The sequence below is a fragment of the Pseudochaenichthys georgianus genome, chromosome 6, assembly GCF_902827115.2.
Source record: "Pseudochaenichthys georgianus chromosome 6, fPseGeo1.2, whole genome shotgun sequence".
NCBI classification, from domain to species: domain Eukaryota; kingdom Metazoa; phylum Chordata; class Actinopteri; order Perciformes; family Channichthyidae; genus Pseudochaenichthys; species Pseudochaenichthys georgianus.
The window spans coordinates 15,269,620-15,290,409 of record NC_047508.1 but is presented as its reverse complement, the minus strand read 5'-3'; the positions used below and the strand labels follow the sequence as shown (position 1 = coordinate 15,290,409).

General features: G+C 40.9%; 1 protein-coding gene across 3 annotated transcripts in view; it reads right to left on the bottom strand.

The window, feature by feature from the left end:
* LOC117447919 (DNA topoisomerase 1) overlaps positions 1–20,790 on the bottom strand; it is a 55,293-nt gene that overhangs the window by 12,978 nt on the left and 21,525 nt on the right. For 2 of the 3 annotated variants that reach the window (XM_034084926.1, XM_034084925.2), the window contains exons 5-14: positions 18,430–18,549; positions 17,898–17,985; positions 17,660–17,778; positions 17,447–17,562; positions 16,013–16,134; positions 11,901–12,023; positions 11,572–11,759; positions 10,561–10,705; positions 6,121–6,264; positions 5,475–5,660 (exon numbers count right to left, since the gene is read on the bottom strand). In XM_034084926.1, the coding sequence (XP_033940817.1) occupies positions 5,475–5,660; positions 6,121–6,264; positions 10,561–10,705; positions 11,572–11,759; positions 11,901–12,023; positions 16,013–16,134; positions 17,447–17,562; positions 17,660–17,778; positions 17,898–17,985; positions 18,430–18,549 (1,351 nt within the window). Of the gene's footprint in view, positions 1–5,474; positions 5,661–6,120; positions 6,265–10,560; positions 10,706–11,571; positions 11,760–11,900; positions 12,024–16,012; positions 16,135–17,446; positions 17,563–17,659; positions 17,779–17,897; positions 17,986–18,429; positions 18,550–20,500; positions 20,635–20,790 lie in introns of those variants that run through there. The other variant, XM_071203467.1, reaches the window with a different exon arrangement.

The window sequence follows — 20,790 nt, the reverse complement described above, 5'->3', positions numbered from 1 at the left end:
TTTCTAGGTAAGATCATTGAAAAAGTTGTTTTTCAACAGTTGAGTAATTTCTTGCATTTAAATAACTGTTTTGATGTGTTCCAGTCAGGCTTTCGTCCAAACCACAGCACTGCTCTTGTAAAGGTCTTTAATGACATCCACTTAAACACAGACAGTGGCAGAACTTCAGTGTTAGTATTATTAGATCTCAGTGCTGCGTTTGACACTGTTGACCACAGCATATTACTGGACCGACTGGAAAACTGGGTGGGACTTTCGGAAACAGTTCTAAATTGGTTTGAATCCTACCTAAAGGACAGAAACAACTTTGTTTATATAGGTACATAGTAGGGGTGTAACGGTTCACAAACATTTCGGTTCGGTACGTACCTCGGTTTTTAGGTCACGGTTCGGTTCGGTACGTTTTCGGTACAGCAGAAAAAATTATCACAAAACATAACATATTTTTTTTTAATTATTATTAAACTGTGAATAATGTATTCACTCAAATAAATACAAAATATAATAAAATAAACATTAAGGTGCAGCATTTCGATGAACTGAAATAATCTGTATTTGAACCTTACTGTACTAGTACTCACAAAACATAAACTATTAGTTTTGGGTTTTTAATTATTATTAAACTATGAATATTCACTCAAATAAATATAAAATATAATAAAATAAACATTAAGGTGCAGCTTTTCGATGAACTGAAATAATCTGTATTTGAACTGTACTGTACTAGTACCTAAGCAGCCAGTTTGACATTAGGACTTGCTTGTCATTGTATTTTCATGTTTTTTGAAAGAAAAATGTACTTGTCCACATTGCTTGCCGAAAGGGCAGATCTGCTGGCACTAGCAATGTCTCCTGCTGTGGAGAACACACCCTCTCGCTAGGGACAGAGGTAGTAGCAGATACAGCCAGGTAGCGCTTTGCTAACATGGCAACATAAGGATATTTGCCGTTTGTAATAGCTTTGGCTCGGTCTGAAGTTTGCCGACAATGCCGACAAACAGCTTTGGTTCGGTCCACCTGTCTTTGTCCGTCATCCTTGTACGTAACTGCGAAACCAAAATGTTCCCAAACCGGAGACTTCAATAATGCTGGAGGATTTTCGAGCTCAACTTTATCTGCGTTCGCCATTTCGATAGTTCCTCAAATTACTGATTAAATTTGAACGCATCCCTCTGACCAGCTCGTCCAATGAAATGACTTGCTCGCTCTATGACGCGTTGATCACAATGGGTGCAAATTACTCTAAATGCTGCGACGCAGCACCTGAGATTACTTCCAAGAAGTTGTTCACGTTCTCAATTGTTTACGTTTTAACGTTATATGCGTTCGGTACACTTCGGTACACACGTGTACCGAACCGAAGGGCCCGTACCGAATAATTTCGGTACGGGTACGTGTACCGTTACACCCCTAGTACATACACATCTGAGTTGACAAATATGACATGTGGGGTTCCTCAAGGCTCCATCTTGGGGCCTCTTCCCTTTAACATCTACATGCTACCACTGGCTCAGATAATGAAAATCAACAAAATAAGTTACCATAGCTATGCAGATGACACACAAATCTACGTAAGAATTTTACCAGGAGACTATGCTCCAATTCAAACACTGAGTAAGTGCATTGAACAAATCAATGACTGGATGTCAAGAACCGAAATAATTGAACTATTCATATCTTAGACTGCACTGTAACTTTTAATGTTTATTTTATTAGCTTTTCTTTTTAATGACTGATTTTAAATGCCATTTTCTTAATGTCTTTCATTTTTTGTTTTTGTTTTAATGTTTCTTTTATTATCTTTTACTGTTTTTAAATGCCTTTGTCAGAATGTCTTTAATTGTTGTAAAGCACCTTAAATTGCCTGGTGCTGAAAGGTGCTATATAAATAAACTTGCCGTGCCTTGCCTATAACATTAAAATGGCAGTACTGCATTGGCACTCTATAAACATAGCATGGCTCCAATTATTTGCCATTTCTGTGTTCCTCCCCTGCAGAGCCTATTGTCCTCTGCAAGCAGGGTTTCTGCAGAAGAAGCAAGTTGCATATACAGTACATATAAGTGTTACATTTAATTATTTTAATACCCCTCCAGAGGTAGGAAATTACTTAATCCATCCGTGTTCAATTTTATACCAAGTGACATTTTGCAGCAATCTCGCTGATTTCCATGGGAATTGATGATGCTAAAATATGCAAAAGACTAATTAATTCAAGCTAATGTATTGCTTTTGAATACACTCATTTGAATAATGATACGTTCTGCCAAGAAACAAAACACTTTGGCTGTCAGGTGCTAACATTTCTGTCTCCTTCTCTGGAACAGAAGATAGCATGGGCTGAGACCACACACACACACACACACACACACACACACACACACACACACACACACACACACACACACACACACACACACACACACACACACACACACACACACACACACACACACACACACACACACACACACACACACACACACACACACACACACACACACACACACACACACACACACACACACACACACACACACACACACACACACACACACACACACACACACACACACACACACACACACACACACACACACACACACACACACACACACACACTTTGTTTTCTTGTATTGTGGCTTTGGCTAACTTATACTCATTACAGAAGGCAGCAGCTGACCAGCCGCTGAAAGGAGTAGCTCCCTAAATAATTTATGTTCTTTTAAATATTCCCATGTTGGCAGTCGGTCCCACCTGACGAACTGTGAGGACACCTGACAGCAAGAAGCCATGCCCAGAAATATTTGCACAAGCTCAAATAAAATTGGACAGCCCCTGAATCTGCGTTTAAAGTATGCTACTTAATGTGACTCAATGTCAAAGTATTTAAATTATTTGGGGCCGACAAATGCGTTAAAAAAAGGGTACGGATATAATAAGACACGCTATTTCCACTTTGATTTACAGTGCGTCTATCATTAACTATTCTGTCTTTCCTCATATCTTATCATTATATTATAATATCTAATGATTTCTGATGCTGAAAAGCAGAAGCACTGATTTATAACTGCACATCAAAAACATTCATTTAATTAAATGCCTAAAAGACAAGTTATGTGAGCAAAAGCCTTTTGCTTTTTTTTTTTTTACCAAGAAGGGTTTAAAATAAGGATGAAAGAAAAGGATTCAACTGTATTTTAAGATTTTAAAAACAATGGTGGCATAAATGCTGCTGCAAAGATACAATCTATAAGAAATAATTATTCCTATATACTACTGAACAGTTATATGGATATGTATGTGCTGAATATTCCAAGGGTTGTAACGGACAGACAAATTAAAGCAGCACAGCTACAGGAATCCAATCTAAAACTGTGCCTCAAGGACATTTCTCAGTTCTCTCTTCTCCAGGCTCTGTGCGTGTCGATATGTGTGCAAGTGACCTTCTCTGCAGGAACCAAAAGGGCAACGCCTAGAATATTATACTGAAATACAGTGGATTTGTATTACAAAGAAGTAGAGCTGCAACCATTAGTCAACTAATCAACTAGTCAGTTGACAGAAAATAATCATCGGCTATTTTCTAGAGAAGCTTCCTTATGTTTGAATAACGGTGCGTTTAAGCTCTTTACTTTCGGCGAAGGTAAACTATAAAGTTATGTTTTCAGTTCTAAATGTGTAAAAAGTAGTTGACTCTAATACAGTTGGAGGGAAATGTTTTCACAGCTAAAACAATTAGATGGTAGATGATAGAAGGAATGGGTGCTGCAGGAGTATGGGGTGAGGGGTCTCTACTCCGGGCCATCCAATCTCTGTACTCCCTGTCACTGCCCGATCTGCAGTGCGCATGTGCGAGATGGTCCGCCATATTGGACAACTCCGGACGGCAACCCAAGTAGGACACTTGACACAGTGGCAAATCACAAAAAGAAAACTCGATAGGGATGAGTTATTGTTATTACAACGTGACTTCACTATTACTTAACAAATCTTTTTATTGGTTCTTTTATTTGGGGTACATTGTCAGTATAAGTGAGAAATGAATTTAACTACATTTAACTACAGCTATATGCCATACATTTTCGCATACATTCACAGTAAATATTTATTCAGTATGATAGCTGTTCTTTTTGAGCTTTGCCAAAAGCCACTGTGTCAAGTGTTCTACTTGGGTTGCCGTCCGGAATTGTCCAATATAGCGGACCATCTCGCATATGCGCACTGCAGATTGGGCAGAGCTGCAGAACGGGTAGTGACACTCCCAAAGCGAGAGCTGTGTCCGGGTCCTCGGCAGTAAGTCGGACCTATTTCCGGTGAGGGTCGGCCTCCGCCAGGGCTGCGCTTTGTCACCAATCCTGTTTGTAATATACATGGATCGGATTTCGAGGCGTAGTCGTGGGGGAGGGGGACTGCAGTTCGGTGGACTAAGGATTGCACCACTGCTTTTTGCAGATGATGTGGTTCTAATGGCTTCATCGGTCTGCGACCTTCAGCGCTCACTGGATCGGTTCGCAACCGAGTGTGAAGCGGCTGGGATGAGGATCAGCACCTCCAAATCTGAGGCCATGGTTCTCAGCAGGAAACCGATGGACTGTCCACTCCAAGTAGGGAATGAGTCCTTACCCCAAGTGAAGGAGTTCAAGTATCTCGGGGTCTTGTTCTCGAGTGAGGGAACAATGGAGCGTGAGATGGGCCGGAGAATCGGAGCAGCGGGAGCGGTACTGCAGTCGCTTTACAGCACCGTTGTGACGAAAAGGGAGCTGAGCTAGAAGACAAAGCTCTCTGTCTACCGGGCCATTTTCGTTCCTACCCTCACCTATGGTCATGAAGGATGGGTCATGACCGAAAGAACGAGATTGCGGATACAAGCGGCCGAGATGGGTTTTCTCCGCGGGGTGGCTGGTGTTTCCCTTAGGGATAAGGTGAGAAGATCGGTCATCCGGGAGGGACTCGGAGTTGAGCCGCTCCTCCTTCGCGTCGAAAGAAGCCAGTTGAGGTGGTTCGGGCACCTAGTAAGGATGCCACCTGGGCGCCTCCCTAGGGAGGTGTTCCAGGCACGTCCAGCTGGGAAGAGACCAAGGGGTAGACCTAGGACCAGGTGGAGGGATTATATCTCTTCGCTGGCCTGGGAGCGCCTTGGGATCCCCCAGTCAGAGCTGGTTGATGTGGCCAGGGAAAAGAAAGTTTGGGGCTCTCTGCTGGAACTGCTACCCCCACACCCGACCACGGATAAGCGGGAGAAGATGGATGGATGGACGGAAAGTAATCAGGTTACATTCCTTTTATATTCCGATACTCAGATTATGTTACTGATTACATTTATTTGTACCTGTAACTAGTAATTGCAACGGAATACATTTTTAAAGTAACCCCTTCCAACCCTGATGGGATTAATATCAGGTATTACACTTCTAGCATTGTGACATCCATATGAGTGTGTGAGTACTTTTGGCAACTTATTGTTCCTTTACCTTCTTGATGACGGGCACCTTGTTGTAGTAGCGAATGCAATCTTTACCCAGGAAGTCGAACTCCACCACACACTCGCTGCCGTCCAGTTTCTCGTGGAGGGTGATGTGCTCCACGCGCAGGGAGCAACAACCCACCGTGTCTGCCGTCTCTCCCTCATCCTTCTCGTTACCAGCTCTCAGCGCCAGCTTTTTTAGGTCAGAAGATAGAGATAGAAACACATCAAATCCACACATACTCATCCAGCACCAAACATTTGCCAATCCTACTCAAGAGTCCTTAGATAGGAATAACAAAGAAATAAACAAAGCTGAATCTGAATTTGAATAGTCTTTGGCACGAGCCAAAAGCAATCACACACTCAATCTATCATTTGACTCAATGCAGAGCGAGATAATTAGCTTGGGGTCGCTGGAAGAAAATGGCTACATATAATCCATTTATCTCATTGCGAAAGATCTTCCATCCAGCTATGCGAGAAGACAATCAAGACGCATCGCATCGATTTCCAATACGTGGCTCCTGGTATCAGACCTGAGCACTTAATCTGTGTAAGTTATTTCTAGCACTGACGTGTAAACATAGAAATCTGGGCATCTTGATTGCAGTGTTCGTACGCCAGAGTTGTTCCTTGACCACGGCTCAGACCTTGTCTATGAAGTAGAGGGCCACGGCCCTTTGTCGGGTTTGCATCTGTTTAGCTTTCAGATCCTGGTTGTACTGTTCACGGATATTGCCCACGCATGACTTCAGTTTGCGGGCAACTTCATATTTCTCCCAGTCCTTTTCTCCCTACAAAGGATGAAAGTAAGGAAACAAGGAGGGAGAAAAGGTGTAGAGAAAGAGAAACGGAAAGAGGAGACATGAAGTGAGTTTCTTTGACATAATTCAAAATGGTTATCGTGACATTAATGCTATGTTATATCCAGGGTTGGTTTACTTTGTAAATGTAATCAGTTACTGATTACTGAATACATGGTTCTGAAAGTAATCCGAATACAGTTACGCGTCTTAAAAAAGGTACGTAATCAGATTACTTTTAGATTACTTTCTTTTTCCATCACAGAGGGGTATCTTTTGGTGTACAGGAGACACAAAAAGCAAAAGGAAACTGAACGTGTTTTACTGTTTTAATGGCTCATCAAGAGCACAACTGAAACATAACATCTGAAACGATGTAACAACATAATAAACTTTTTGGGGATGCAGCTTGGGATGTGCGGAGTGAGGGACACGGCTTAGAACGGGCGTGTCGCCTTCTGTCCTGCCAGTGTTGGCAGGACATGAATTAAAATGTCGAACTCGGACTTCATTTTAAGAACATGTCGGCCAGGGGTGTAGAGCTATATTTGTTTAAGCACTGGATCGGGAAAACAGGAGAGTGTGTGTGCACTTGATCTATGAATTAATGTCCGTGACACTCACAGTATCTGCTGCCCACAGCTGTTTTATAGAAGGAACACCTCCTTCACTTCATGAAATCTCTGCAGCACCAGGAGGCAGCGGGAGGGTTAACTCAGCCTCTGAGAAGACGAGCGCGCACGCCTTTCACGCACGCCTTTCACGCACGCCTTTCACGCACCGCCTTCGCTGTGTTTACCTTCAGAATCATAAGGCTAAAGAGCGACCGCAGGCTGATGTGTTTTAACTACACACACACCTCTACACACACACACGACTTAAACGCAGACTTTTGTTCCTCCATGTTTCGTTGTTATTGTTTCACTGAGCGGACCCGCAATTTTTTTTTCAAACGCTCCCTTTTTTGGTCCATCTGCGGCGGTAATAGGTTTTGTGCGCTGTGATGATTCGGCTGTACCTTTAGTAATGAATATTACATGTTGAGAGGAAATCTTTCCACCAATAATTGCAATAAGTAATCCAAAATGTATTCACTTCAGGTTTACGAAAGTAACTGTAATCAGATTACTCGTTTTTCAAATGTAACGCGAGCTGAATACAGTTACTTGATTTTTGTATTCTGATTACGTAACGCCGTCACATGTATTCCGTTACAACCCAACCCTGGTTATATCACACTACTTTAATGACAACATTGCTTTGCTTGTTTACTGCTGGTTATTTATTGGGAGTTTGGACCAAGGTGATTAAACGCACCATCGGTGCACAGGCCTATTGTCATGGAGACTAACAGTGGAATAACTTAACCTTTACACATGAAAGATGGAAAGAAGAAAGAAAAGGAGTGATGTTTTGGAGGAGAGCGAAAAAGAGATATGAGAGAAGTGGGAAAAAAAACAAAGATGTCGCACATGTCTTATTTAACACACATAGGGTTTGCCATTTACTCTCCAAACAGAACCTTAATGGCATTTTAATAATGTACAACCAATAAATAAAAGAATGTAAATGCACATTTCCTACACAAACAGTTCTGGCTTATTTGACCGTGAATTTCTAAGAAAAAAAAACGCAATAAGTGCCATGTTCACAAAGCCTTTTTCTTTTTAAAATTGATTCCAATGAAAACCGAGCTCATGCCATCGGAAACTATGTGCCAAGCATCTTTTTCCTGAGGCCTCTGCCTTTTTTTGTGAGGCCGCGCCAAGTTGAAAATACTACAACTTTTAAGAAAGTTTAATAAAAAGCTTGTTTTTGGCTGTGCTGGTCCAAAGAACAATATTATAACAAATTGGAGCAGATTGGTCGAATGGACAGCGGATGTTGTTGCCTGTGAGTGTGTGACTTTTATCGTCCTCCTCCCTCGCTATATGGCTGTTAGACCGAGCAGTGCCTACCTCATTCAAACAAACTGTGAGAGCAAGAATCTTCCGGTTGTTGCTTATAGTGAAAAAACTGTCAAAAATGTTTAGTAAAAAAAGATGTCCACATCCATGCTAGGCTGTCGTACAACGGTGGGGATACGTTGTAGACATATCGTGGTCATAAAAACAATTAAAAAGACGCTATGTGGACAAAGGCCCTCAGCTTCAAACAGAAGCACATGTTTGACTTGGGTTGAAAGGGTTCAATTGGCCTTCCCGATTACGTTCATTTATTTGCAAAGTAAATGGTAAACCGTTGCTTAACAATTAAATAAATCTATACCTTTATTACAGAATGAGCATTAATTGCCGTGCAAAGATTTACACTTTACATTTCTTCACTTATGTTGTGTCATGATTGCATTGGCCGTATTTTCGAATGACTTGATTGCCAGTTTAGCTGAATACATTTTAGTGCAACTTGTTAATTATTTATTTATTCATTTATTTAGTTCTTTATTTTAATATTTATAACATAACATAGGATTTCATAAAGTATTTTTAAAATAGTTTATACATTATTCGAATAGAGGAATAGTAGATAGGATTACTTAAAATATAGTACCTTATATTTCATCTTTTTTCCCTTTAGACCCTTGCGGTTTATTCTTAAAAACCCTTACCCACCCCCCATTTTCCCTCTGCTGGTCTATGGCCTTGTAGAGGGTAACGGGGTACAGAGTCGCTTAGATAAGCGGGGGAGTGCATCTGACGAAGAGATAGGTTGTTGTGCTCCCTCTCTCTGTTTCTTATCCTATATCTAATAGAAGTGCTCGGGTCTTGATAGATTGAGTGGGGAAGTAAATGAGATCTTTCTAGAGGGTTATCAAGAATAACTTTTATCCAATGACCTTTTCCCTCTCTGTCTGTGTCTGTGTATTCTCTTGTTCCGATTAACCCAGCCAAATCTTTTTTCTTGTTTTGTATCTATATCTACGCCGGGATCCGGAGTCGAGGCTGATCCTCTTGCTGTAGTCCTGTGTCCTGGATCCTCTATCCTGAGTTCTGGATTAAGCCGTGGACTTCGGGTCGTGGCTGAACCCGTCTCTGCGGTCCTGCCTTGGGTCTCGTCATGCTGCTTCCCTGATGGCTTCCACAGGATTGTAGCGGACATCCTCGTGGATTCATCTTCTTATTACAGACACATGCATTTCCTAACATTCGGTCTATATGTTGTAAAATGTATTATCTCTTCGATTTACACACGGCATCTATTGCACGTCTGTCCGTCCTGGGAGAGGGATCCCTCCTCTGTTGCTCTCCCTGAGGTTTCTCACATGTTCCCCTTAAACTGTGGGTTTTCTCTGGAAGTGTTTCCTTGTACGATGTGAGGGTCTAAGGATAGAGGGTGTCGTTTTTCTCATACTGATATTCTGAACAATCTGTGCTGTTGTATTTGCTGTAAAGTGTCTCTACTGTAGGCTATTGTTATTATATGTACAGCACTTTGGCTCGACCAAAAATCGTTTATAAATGTGCTATATAAATAAAACTTGATTTGATTTAATTTATCTCAGTTGGAATGCAGGCTGTTTTAGCACCAATCATTACCGCGTGCTCAGTTTGTGAGTGCTAAGCAAGAGGCCGGCTGCCAATAGGATTTGCCAATTGGCAGACACCGAGCTGTCCTCCTGAAAATAGAGTACTAACAACCGCAAGCTTTTCAAATGCTGTGAATTAATTTGTTTAAAATAGAAAACTGATGAAAACTGATTCTGCATGCTCACTGCATGCATTTCATCAGTGTTGTCAGCCAATGTTGTTTGGTCAATTAAATAAGACAAGAAAAGGCAAAAGCCAAAAATAAGGGCAAGTAGTTTGTTTTAAAAACACCATAAATGTCAGATGACATACCATAAGTATATTAGTAGTTTTCAAATTTCAGACTATACGTGTTTTCTTTTAATGAACGGTTGTTTTTCAACTGTTCATGTCAGCTAGTCATGGAGAAAACAAATGTTACTTGCCTGCGATACCTTATTGAATTTAGTGAGTAACTGTCATTTCTGTCAAAATGACAGTATTGTTAGCTGGCCAGCAGTTGAGTAAAGAGACTACTAAGGCAACGATTGACTGCTGATGCATTCAGGTGCTTCAGGACCATATGTGTCCATTAACTGAGAAGACTATCTAAACATTTATTAAATCTTGATTATAATTAGAAATATCAAATCCACACCATAATATACAAATGGTGCATGTCTCTGCACTATAACAATACAACTGCTAATTAATATGTGTTCATTTACTGGAATGGTAATGTGGCATCTGCCTGTTGCCCGTATGTAGGAGGACAGGCTACCTTGAGTTTAGAGTTGGCATTGAGCATGATGTATTTAATAGATCCCTGAATGTTCTCGGTCCAGCTGGCCAGCCATGTCACAGTGTTGTCATGACGAACCTCCTTCCATTTGTGACCAGCAGGCGCCACAGGGACACGGGATCCTCTGTCATAGAAAGAGAGAGAGCAGGAAAGAGGGTGTGTGTGAGTGTTGGAGTACAAGCTAGAGCATACTAAAAAGAGACTCAAGTCAGAACTACAAACTAAACCCAGAATGATGGGAAAATAAAGAGCCACTTTCCTTTAAGTCCGGCAATCTGTTGCTACAATGTGCTAGACACAGCATTTCGAAGCGCTACCAATTTAGAGATACTGAAATTGCCTTTAATTGTATTTACTGTTGACTTTGTCGTATTGTATTGCCCTGTTTGTGTGTGCTCTTATCTTTATAATTTGTTATCAGTAATAAAGGGGCCAAACAATGGAGTCCAATAGAGGAGTTTCGGGGGGTTAGGGTTGGGAAACACAGGTATTTGAGCACTTGCAGACCATTTACATGCACAGACGTATATAATACTACAGGAAAGCGATAACCCCAAAAGCGTAATAGGGCCTCTTTAAAAAGTTTGATAGATAGTCTCTAAAAAGGTCTTTGAGAAGAGCTGATCAGATGATGCATTGATTCTGAATTAAAATGTTTCCAATACTCATTTGCTTGCTATTCTGCCTGCTATTTATGGGACACAGCTGGATACACACACAGACGCACACACACACACACACCTTACCAAGCACCGCAGAGTTTTCCACATTAAATGAACCTATAGACTTTATATCAACCTATAGACCGACATTTGTAACGGGTCAAACATGTCCTCTGTGGTTAGCCAATCAACGTTTAACCCTTGACATCCTTACTACTGTGAGTGAATAAGTGATGCATAATTAAATCTCTTAAGTGATTTACTGCTTTAATAAACCATATTTCGGATTTCTCTTAAAGAAATTATGTTAATTGTGCACTGCTCTCACTTCATGCAGTTGATGATGACTTGCTTTGGTAGGATCCTTGTCTTCAGCATGCCCTGTTTGGGGTGCTCTCCTCTGCCCCGGAACAGCCCCGGAGGTTCAATCTTAAAGTTGCCGATGCGCTCTTTGTGGTGGTCCAGCAGACAGTAGCCATACTCATCAACAATCTTCTGGTTGGCCTCTTTCACAGCCTAAAACCAAAAAGATATGAGTTATCCAGAACCTAAATTATCCATGCTGACCTTCTTTAGACACCAGGAAGGACAGTACTGTGAGTGATGGAGACAACAGCATCCAAATACACAGTACAGATTAAAAGGCCAGCATGTTACCAGTTTCTCCTCTTTGGTCATGAGCTTCCTGGCCTCCACCCTGGCTTTATGCATGGCGAAGAGCTCTGTAAAGTTACATTTGTCCAGATCTTTGATCAGTGTCCTCTCCTCATGGGTCATTTCCTAAAGAGACACAAGCACACAGATTCAACACCGAGTATGGCAGCGCTTCAAGAGTCTTCTTGAGTGATACATGTATAAAAACAGGGACATCTTTTAGTGATAAAAAAAAGAAATGTAATCAGCAACAACAAAAAATGTATCCTAAATGAATCTTTCCTTCTTGTGTGTGGTATTTCAATGTATACATCCAAGTGTCTGCTGCTTGACTTCTCAGATGAATCTAATGAAAATATTTGAAATAGCAACCCAAGTTTACTGTGTCACTTCGAAATAATTGCGTGAAACTCGTTTTGTGCGAGGTACTTGGGTACGGAATACCTCAAACTTGTATTGAACTATATTTGGGAAGTATGGATGGAACTATACATGAAGAAGATAAATATCTGGTCAATATTCTCCATGCTGCTGGAAAGAAGGCTATCACTCAGAACTGGCTTAGGATTGATGCACCAGACATTGCTGAACATTAGTGATATTCTAATAATACAGAAACTCACTTAAGTTATGGAAGATACACTTCTAAAAGGCTGGGGGAAATGGTTGGGATACGTAACAAAAAGGAGGCATAAACACTCTGTACTGTTTGATTATAAAGTAGACTGTCCTCTTTCCGACACTTTTCTCACGTTTCACTGTCGGTAGCAGTAGCCTATAAAGAAACCAATACAAGTAAACAAATAAAAGAATTAATTTCTTGAATAATGGCCACATTTCGCATATTCTTCCAATTGTTATTTAGTATTAGAGCTGAGAAATATTGATAAAACAAATGAAGTGTCCACTATATTGACCACAGAAAGAATGCACATTCAAACACTTCCTCTGTGCCGAGTCAGAATCCTGAGCTCAGGGAAGAAAGAGACAATTCTGCTGCTTTATACAATTTACTGGGAGCTATTTATACGCAACCTTTGTGCCTCCAATAGAGCATAATACAATAATAAATCATAAAACCAAATAAGACAAGCATGATCAAAGCACATCCGTGACCTTTTGTTTAATTGCTCATCCTTATGGAGGCTGAGTGGCAGAAAAGGGTAAAAAAGCTGAATCGTTATGAAAGACCAGAGTAAAGCACATTCCCCCGAAGAACTGCAGTGCCAAGCGAGCTAAACAAACAGAGTGGAGCAGCTGAGTTTCAACTATAATTGTCAACTTTCTACTGTTATTGAACAAGGGGTCACCCCATCAAAGAGGTCAAAAACAGAGCGAGTCAGCGAGGGCTTTGTGCTTCATCACGGAAGTTTCTGGTGCTAAAATGTCAGGTCAACACGAATGGCTTTTGAATTGAATTTATGGGGAGGAAAGCTATTGAAACAGGAACTGGAGACCAGCAATTACTGTGTAGAGCAGGGGTGGGGAACCTTTTTCCTCTCAAGGGCCATTTCAATTTTTTCAACATCCTCCGAGGGCCGTACAAATTATTGAACTCAACATCTGCTTAAAAATACTAAAATCACAGCCCATTAATTTGGCCTTTCTTTCATGCTGTGCAAAGAAAAAGCAACCTCTTAATCCAGATATCTTACAATGACTCACGTATGCATGCACCTGCACGGTTGTGGCATGACCACCAAAACAGAAAGATATGGACACATGATGTGTGCAAATGTATTTAGTATCCTATCCATGTGGACATTATTTAAGTGGGGGGGGGACCTAACCTCCTCTAGGGGGGTCCGGGGGGCATGCTCCCCTGGCAAGATTTTTTTTTAAATGTTGAAGTTAAAAGCATCAATCTGGTGCACTTTGAGAGCAACATTAGGAGATCTATGGATACATCTCTCAACACCCATATGAAACAGAACTGTAAGCAGATTTTATTTTTCTTTAAAAGAAAAACTGTATTCTTGTTTATTAATAACAACTTTTTTTTTACAGTCATATAGTATTTTATACCCGTTTACTTAATTTTCTTATTTTTTTATAACTATTGATCATATAAAGATGTGCCTTTACCTCACTGGTTGTAGAAAAAGCTTCTTATATTCGTTAGCATAGCTAGCTAACCAGATGCTAATAACAACAAAGTTATTGACTGTATGATCAGTATGACAGATGAACAGATCGCCACTGGGCTTTCAACTAAAGACACAGCCACGCAAAAACTGCGGCATGTGTACGGCTCCTTATGGGCAGCGCCACATTCTATTATGGCGCTGCTTATGGGTACTGCCATTTTTGGAAGTGACGAAGTGGCGTTCTGGTGCTCTCCCTCAGAACTGCACCCCTGTCAGACGAGACATATACCACGTGATGACGCGTTAGGCTCGTGTTGTGTCAAGGACCCTGACCTTGGCCAGGAAAAACAGGCACTCCCTTGTTTAATTTTTTTGCGGTCTAGATTTCTTAAATTTTTCTTTTTTGCGTGTGTTTATAAATTACCTCAAGGGCCGTACCAAATGGTCTCGCGGGCCGTATACGGTCCGGGGGCCGGAGGTTCCCCACCCCTGGTGTTGAGCAACAACTGTGTTTCAGGTGACGATGCGTACAGGCATGTTGTTCTCGAGCGTCAGATTCTAACAGCGATACATGTATGTACACATAAATATTGTACGTAGCTTTAATTGTGCAACTGTTTATATAAATATTTGTATTCTATTCCATTACATTTCATCTTTCATAGCACATTTTAATTTATGTTTATATTTTAATTCTATTTTATTTGATCTTTTATTTTATTTTTTTTCTATCTTTTTTTTCACATTATTAACTTTTCATTTAATTCGTCTTTCGTTGAAAAAAAAATGTTTTGTTCATATTAAAACCTTTACTCGATTTTATATTATCTTTTTATTGTCTGTTCTTACTTCTTGTGTATATAGAAATATTAATACGTAATTTCTTTATCATTTTTTAATTCTAAAATAAAACAACTTTCATAGAACCCAATTTCCCTAAGTATAAATAAAGAATACTAATTCTGATAAACAATGAACCGGGCTTATTGAAGGACATCTTGATGTTGTGTTCACACATCGCTAATCAGTAAAACTGGTGAGCCTAATCGTTCTCAATTCTAATAGAAATCACAATAGAAGAAAGACTTATATGGTCTAACCATAGACAAACAAAAGGGCGTCTAACCTGAAGAAATCCATTAAAGATAATAAAAGGAGTCATAGAGGAAGCTTCTCAGAGCAGCACTGATCCAGTCCACTGTCGCCTAGGTTCATATGAGAATCAAAAGCACACACACCTCTCCACAAACACTCCGACAGTGTGGACCCTCAGTCAGTGTGCGTATCTAAGCATGACTGACACCGGATGGTGGGCGGGCACTGAGGGCAGTGGAGCGAGGCGAGTTTTTTCCGGCTATAATAAAACAGTTTAATTGGATTTGTTCATATGCAGGGCAGCTACTTGTATGGATTAGCATATCAATGCCTTCACACAAATCGTATTTTCAAGTGCATTGAGCACTAAGCAGCGCAAAATTAATTCTGCATGATATGCCTCGGGCTTGGCACGGTGCTTTCTGCGCACAGAGGACATCCTGACAGAAGCCAGCGCGGGGACACGGACACGGACACACACACACACACACACACACACACACACACACACACACACACACACACAGCTAAAGACCACTGATACTGTACTTTGATGTCATCTAGATAGTGTTTCTGATTTCTCTGCGTAATTCCTCTGTAGTAGCAGTTAGAGTAACTCCATTAAAAGCACTCGTCTACATGGCACATTACAGGTGTCAAAGCTCCCAGTCATGATTGTAGCAGCATCAAGGGAAATGTTGCCAGACAGAAAAACAATGGTTCACATTACCAAATGTCACATTGAAAATGAATGTTGTTTTATTTGAAATTGTAAAAGGGCTTGTTTTCATTTAAATGTCAAATTCACTTTATTTCTTTTTTACTGCTAGGGATAAAGCTCTGAGCTGAAGGTGTCAGTTCAGAAGGTCAGTGAGGGGAGGCTTCTTTACCCCCACGGATTTAGAAGATCTATGCCTTTCTTTCTCGCCTTACCTTCCTCCAATCTGTAAAAAAGTTCTCCCGGAACACCTTCTTGGTGGTGTATTCATGGTCCAACATCTGGGCGAAGAACAAGCACACCTCCTCAGTTGCCAAGCTCAGCTTCACCTTATTCCCTGCACACAGAAAACACTTTTTTTATTTTATTTAACCACCAAGTATTTTGGCCTTTCTATCCTAACATTGTTACAAAAACAAACTCAAAAAGGACTCAGCTCCCGTGAAGTCCTGGCTGTCAGACTAATCAGTGAATTTATAGAAGCAAGGACAAAGATGTACATTTAGTCCCACTATAAAGAGTGAGCTGTACATGAGAGCACAGGAACTAACAAATCAAAACAACTGTTACACTGTTTTGGCTTTACTCATCAACAAATCAAAAGCAACATGTTATCAATCTGTTAGACCTAACACACTTTCAACACCCACTTCTTAGACATCTTTTTTTATACAGTATGCAACTTTGTCCACTGTTCCTCTAAATCTGGTCCCGTTTTCTTTTGTTATTTAAAAGATTTGCACTTACATATTTCCAGCAAAACAACAGTATCATTTGCCTGTCCCATTTGATCCAAATGATACAAAAGAGGCCAAAGAATGTGGAGGGAAGGCTATGCAATTTCACTTTTTCTTGAACGTCCAACAGGCTGGATGTTGCTATGATGATTTTAAAGTCGGTTGTGTTTTGTAAGCACTGAAAGGAGGCGAGCGCAACAGCATAAAGCTGTGTTAATGAGAATAAAGCAGTGAATCGGAGGAATACAAGTTATTATTGGATTGTTTTACAGCTGTTATGCACAATTCAACATACACATCCACAAAGCACTGCAGGTATGTGCAATTTTGTTGCTTTAGAAATGTAAAGTTATGTGTATTTTTGGTGTATTGTTCTTTTTTTCTTATATTTGTCAAGGTATATTTTGATGATCTGTTGTAATCAAATTTTTTCTTTTGGTTTTATCTTCCTCCCCTTAAAAGTGAGGTATGTAAGTTTGAGAAACCAGCTCGAGTGCGCTAGAATTTGAAAATACACAACCGGAAAAAATCTGCCACTTCCTTACAGAGCCCCTTCTCCAACACACACGAACGCGCACATGACCAATGAGGGCACGAGATAAGTTTGCCATCCAGTTACTTTAGCCGCGTCTCATTTTCCATCTTGTTTCTCTTTGTTTCTTCGATTTCTGGTTTTGTTTAAAGTTAAGTACAAAAGGTAAGGGAAAGAACCCACAAAAACCGTCCAGAAGTGATATTACTGTATAGTGCTTGAAGTGGAGCGATTTGCTTTGAATAGACTACAGCAGCGGAGAGGTACCAAGATATTTCAAAATTGCAGTCATGAGTGAAGACATGTGGAGAGTGGAGAAAGCCTTTCAACTGCGTTTCAATCACCCTTTCTGACACATTTAACTTCTGTGCTCCACTGACCAGCGTAGTAGAAGTGAACGTTGTCTGGCAGAGGCTGGTACTCGGGGGGGAAGAAGGGTCCATTGTGCTCCAGGAACTTCCATTTCACGCCATCTTCATACTTCTCCTCCTCCCACCTGACAGAAAGCAAGATGATGGAAAAAAAGTGAATGAAAGCACTCCGGTTGCCCCCCCCAGGTAGTTTGTGTTTGAATGTGTGTGTCTTTCCCCCACCATCTCCAGCGACTCTTCTCCTCATCCTCCTTCTTTTTGACCCTCGCTTCCGTGATTTCTTTTTTTGTCCTCTTAGGTTTTTGGGACACCGGGTGCTCTCCATCATCTTTCTTTACCGCCTGTGCCGAGAAAAATTCACCATGTGAATTCAAACAACTCAAACTCCGTCAAACTTCATAAAGCAGAGGGGGGTATTATTGATGAAGACCGATGACTTTGTGAAGACAGAGTGCTTTACCTTTTCTCTTCTCTTCTTTGACTTCTTTCTCTGATCTTCTCCAGCACTTTTTTCTTCCTGCCCATTTCTCTTATCTTTATTCTTTGATCTGCAGGCACCCAGAAGACAGACAGAATACTAGTAGTTAGTTATAATTATAATACTTACTGGAGGTGCATCATTTGGAAACAATGACAAGTTGCGAACATTTTGACTGACTCGCAATTTAGTGTAGAATGACACTTCTTCCTGCAGTGTGTTATATATATATATATATGTGTGTGCCTGTAAAGGGTCTGCAAAGGCTAACATCCACATTGTAAGTGATAGGCTATGGGTCAGGAAATCTCTAGGCAGTTGACCAATCACAACAGAACAGACCCAGCCAGATAACCAATCAGAGCAGACTGGGCTCTAGTTTCAAACATAATATGGAAAAGAAAGGAAGACGGGAATCAAACATATGTGTTTTAGATAGCAAAACAACTTTCTACAAGTAAAAAGTGCTTTCCTTCCGGGCCAATCCACGGCTTAAAGAGCTAATCACACTTACGTGGGTGTAGCAGTGGAGTGTGAAGCGCCTTCTATGGGCTCATCCTTAATCCTCTTTCTTTTCATGCCTTTCTTCTTTGCGGCAAAGTCATCATCCTGTGGCTCCTGTTTCACCGATTCCCTAAACCCCAAAAATGAAGAGAGGACATATTAAGTTGTCGTCACTCTCATATTGTTAATGGTTGCTTTTAATAATGAGGAGTATGCCTTGTAATGTAAATCTATCTTGCCATATTTCAAAACACACAGCATATAACAGAGTCCACTGCTTTGAAGCATGGAGTAAAATAACAGTCACCCTTTGAACTCTTGTGACGGTAACACTTTTTTAAAATTAGAAAATGTAAAAATATTTACAATTTAATCCAATTTCAATCCCCATTTCACCGAACATATTTTGAAGATTTCATTGTGTATTTTTCTAAATGTGGTCTTAGAAGAGCCGACTTGGAGGCTGTTGATTTTGAATTAGCCCCTTTTCAACATGCCAACAACAAGGAAGAATAGAAGCTTAATGGCCCTTTTACACAGCTGTCTGCCACACTGCCAGCTACAGAATAAGAAGAAAATAACCCTGCTATGTGGAATAGAGGGACAAAAGATCCTTAAGCACACAAAGCCAAAACACTGACCACAAGAAATGACACATGATTATGGTTCATTAGGGAACATTACCGACACAGTAATGATAATGAGATAATTACAGCCATTAGAAATTAAAAGGAAATCACACAAGCTTGTATTTCCCTGCAGAGTGGGGAATCAGTGGGTAGGGAAATGCTCACATTAGGAAATCAACAAATTAAGAGTCACCACTGCTGCCAATAAATAAATAAGTCCGTCCACACAGCAGCGTTAAAAAAATCTTGAAAATCTTGGAGGTGGGCGTGTCTGAAAGCTTGGGGATTTTTTGCGAGCAACGCGACCAACAACCAATCACATGAATCTCCCGCCCCCGACATACAAAGCAATAGCAATGTTAAAACGAAGTAAACTGGATATAAACTCCACAAACAGGCGAAAACCTACCAGTTTCACCCACTGTCTCTGCCACCTCCCTCCATGCCTGGTTCCTCCGGTTTGTATCCCGTTACGTTATTAGCGGCTTGTCATAAAGAACCGGGTGATTTGCTACTGAAATAACTAATTTCTCCTCCATTTTCAGGAGTATAGAAAATGAACTGCGGTCTGGCTCTCCCAGCTTGCACGCGGTTTGATTGGCTAGCGCTTGTACTGTCAGATTTACATAAACGGGATTTGATTGGCTGACGCTTCCACCTCAGCTTCAAAAGTTGAACATTGCTCAACTTTTGAATCCTGAAAATCCTGGAAATCTTCGCTTTGCTCCCCCACAATGCAGTTCGGCGAATAGCGAGGCAACATGATTTTTTTAACACTGCTGTGTGGACGGGCCGTTAGTATGCTCCTAGGGAACTCTCTCAGCACTACATACTACAGTATGGCCGACCCCTGCTGGCTTTAGATTGAGAGTAATGAGCCTTCTCCCAGTTTCTCTGCTCTCTGACCACAGCTGAGTTTGGATTTAGCTTTGATTGACCTCTTTAGCAAATACATTTTGGACTTCAACGGATAAAACAGAGGGCAAAAAGGTCACAGGAATTTGAATTCTTAAAGAGGCCCTATACTGCTCTTTGGGGTTTCCTCATTCCTGTAGTAGGTTATAGATTTAAGTTTCTCTCCCACACACTCCCCTCCCTGCCTGCAACGCCTTGATTGTAGTTCTTTGTTTACTGCCATGACATAGTGACATCACTACGTAATAGGGGTGTAACGGTATCCGTATTCGTCCCGTACCGTCACGGTTCGGCACATGCAGTCACACGACGAATACACCTTTTTTTTACGAGTGGGAAAAAAGTCTGTAATTCAGGGCAGTATCCACTACACTATAAATAATCCAGGGGGCGGTATTGCGCCTAAAAGCTGTTTGCCAGCCGCCCTTAAACAACAAATGAAGAACAAGAAGAAACACAACAACAAAACGAACAAAATACAAGAAGAAGAAAAGTTAGTATGGTGAGTTCAGATAACACACAGGAGCTAGAACCCACCTGCTTCTTTTAAAATCAGCTGTGTGGGAACATTTCGGGTTCCCTGTGGACTACAATAACGATGAGGTGCGAGTGGTGGATCATACGAGGACGGTGTGTCGGCGTTGTTAGACAGCGGTGCGGTATGCTAATTGAAACACACGCCAAACATGCTAAATCATATCAGAAGGCATCACCCAGATTTGCCAATCACCCGAGCCCGGCAAAAGACAACAGCTGTTCAACAGCTGATCCCCGCTGTTTTTAAGAAGCCAAGAGACATGACAGCCGAGAGACCAAAAATAAATAAC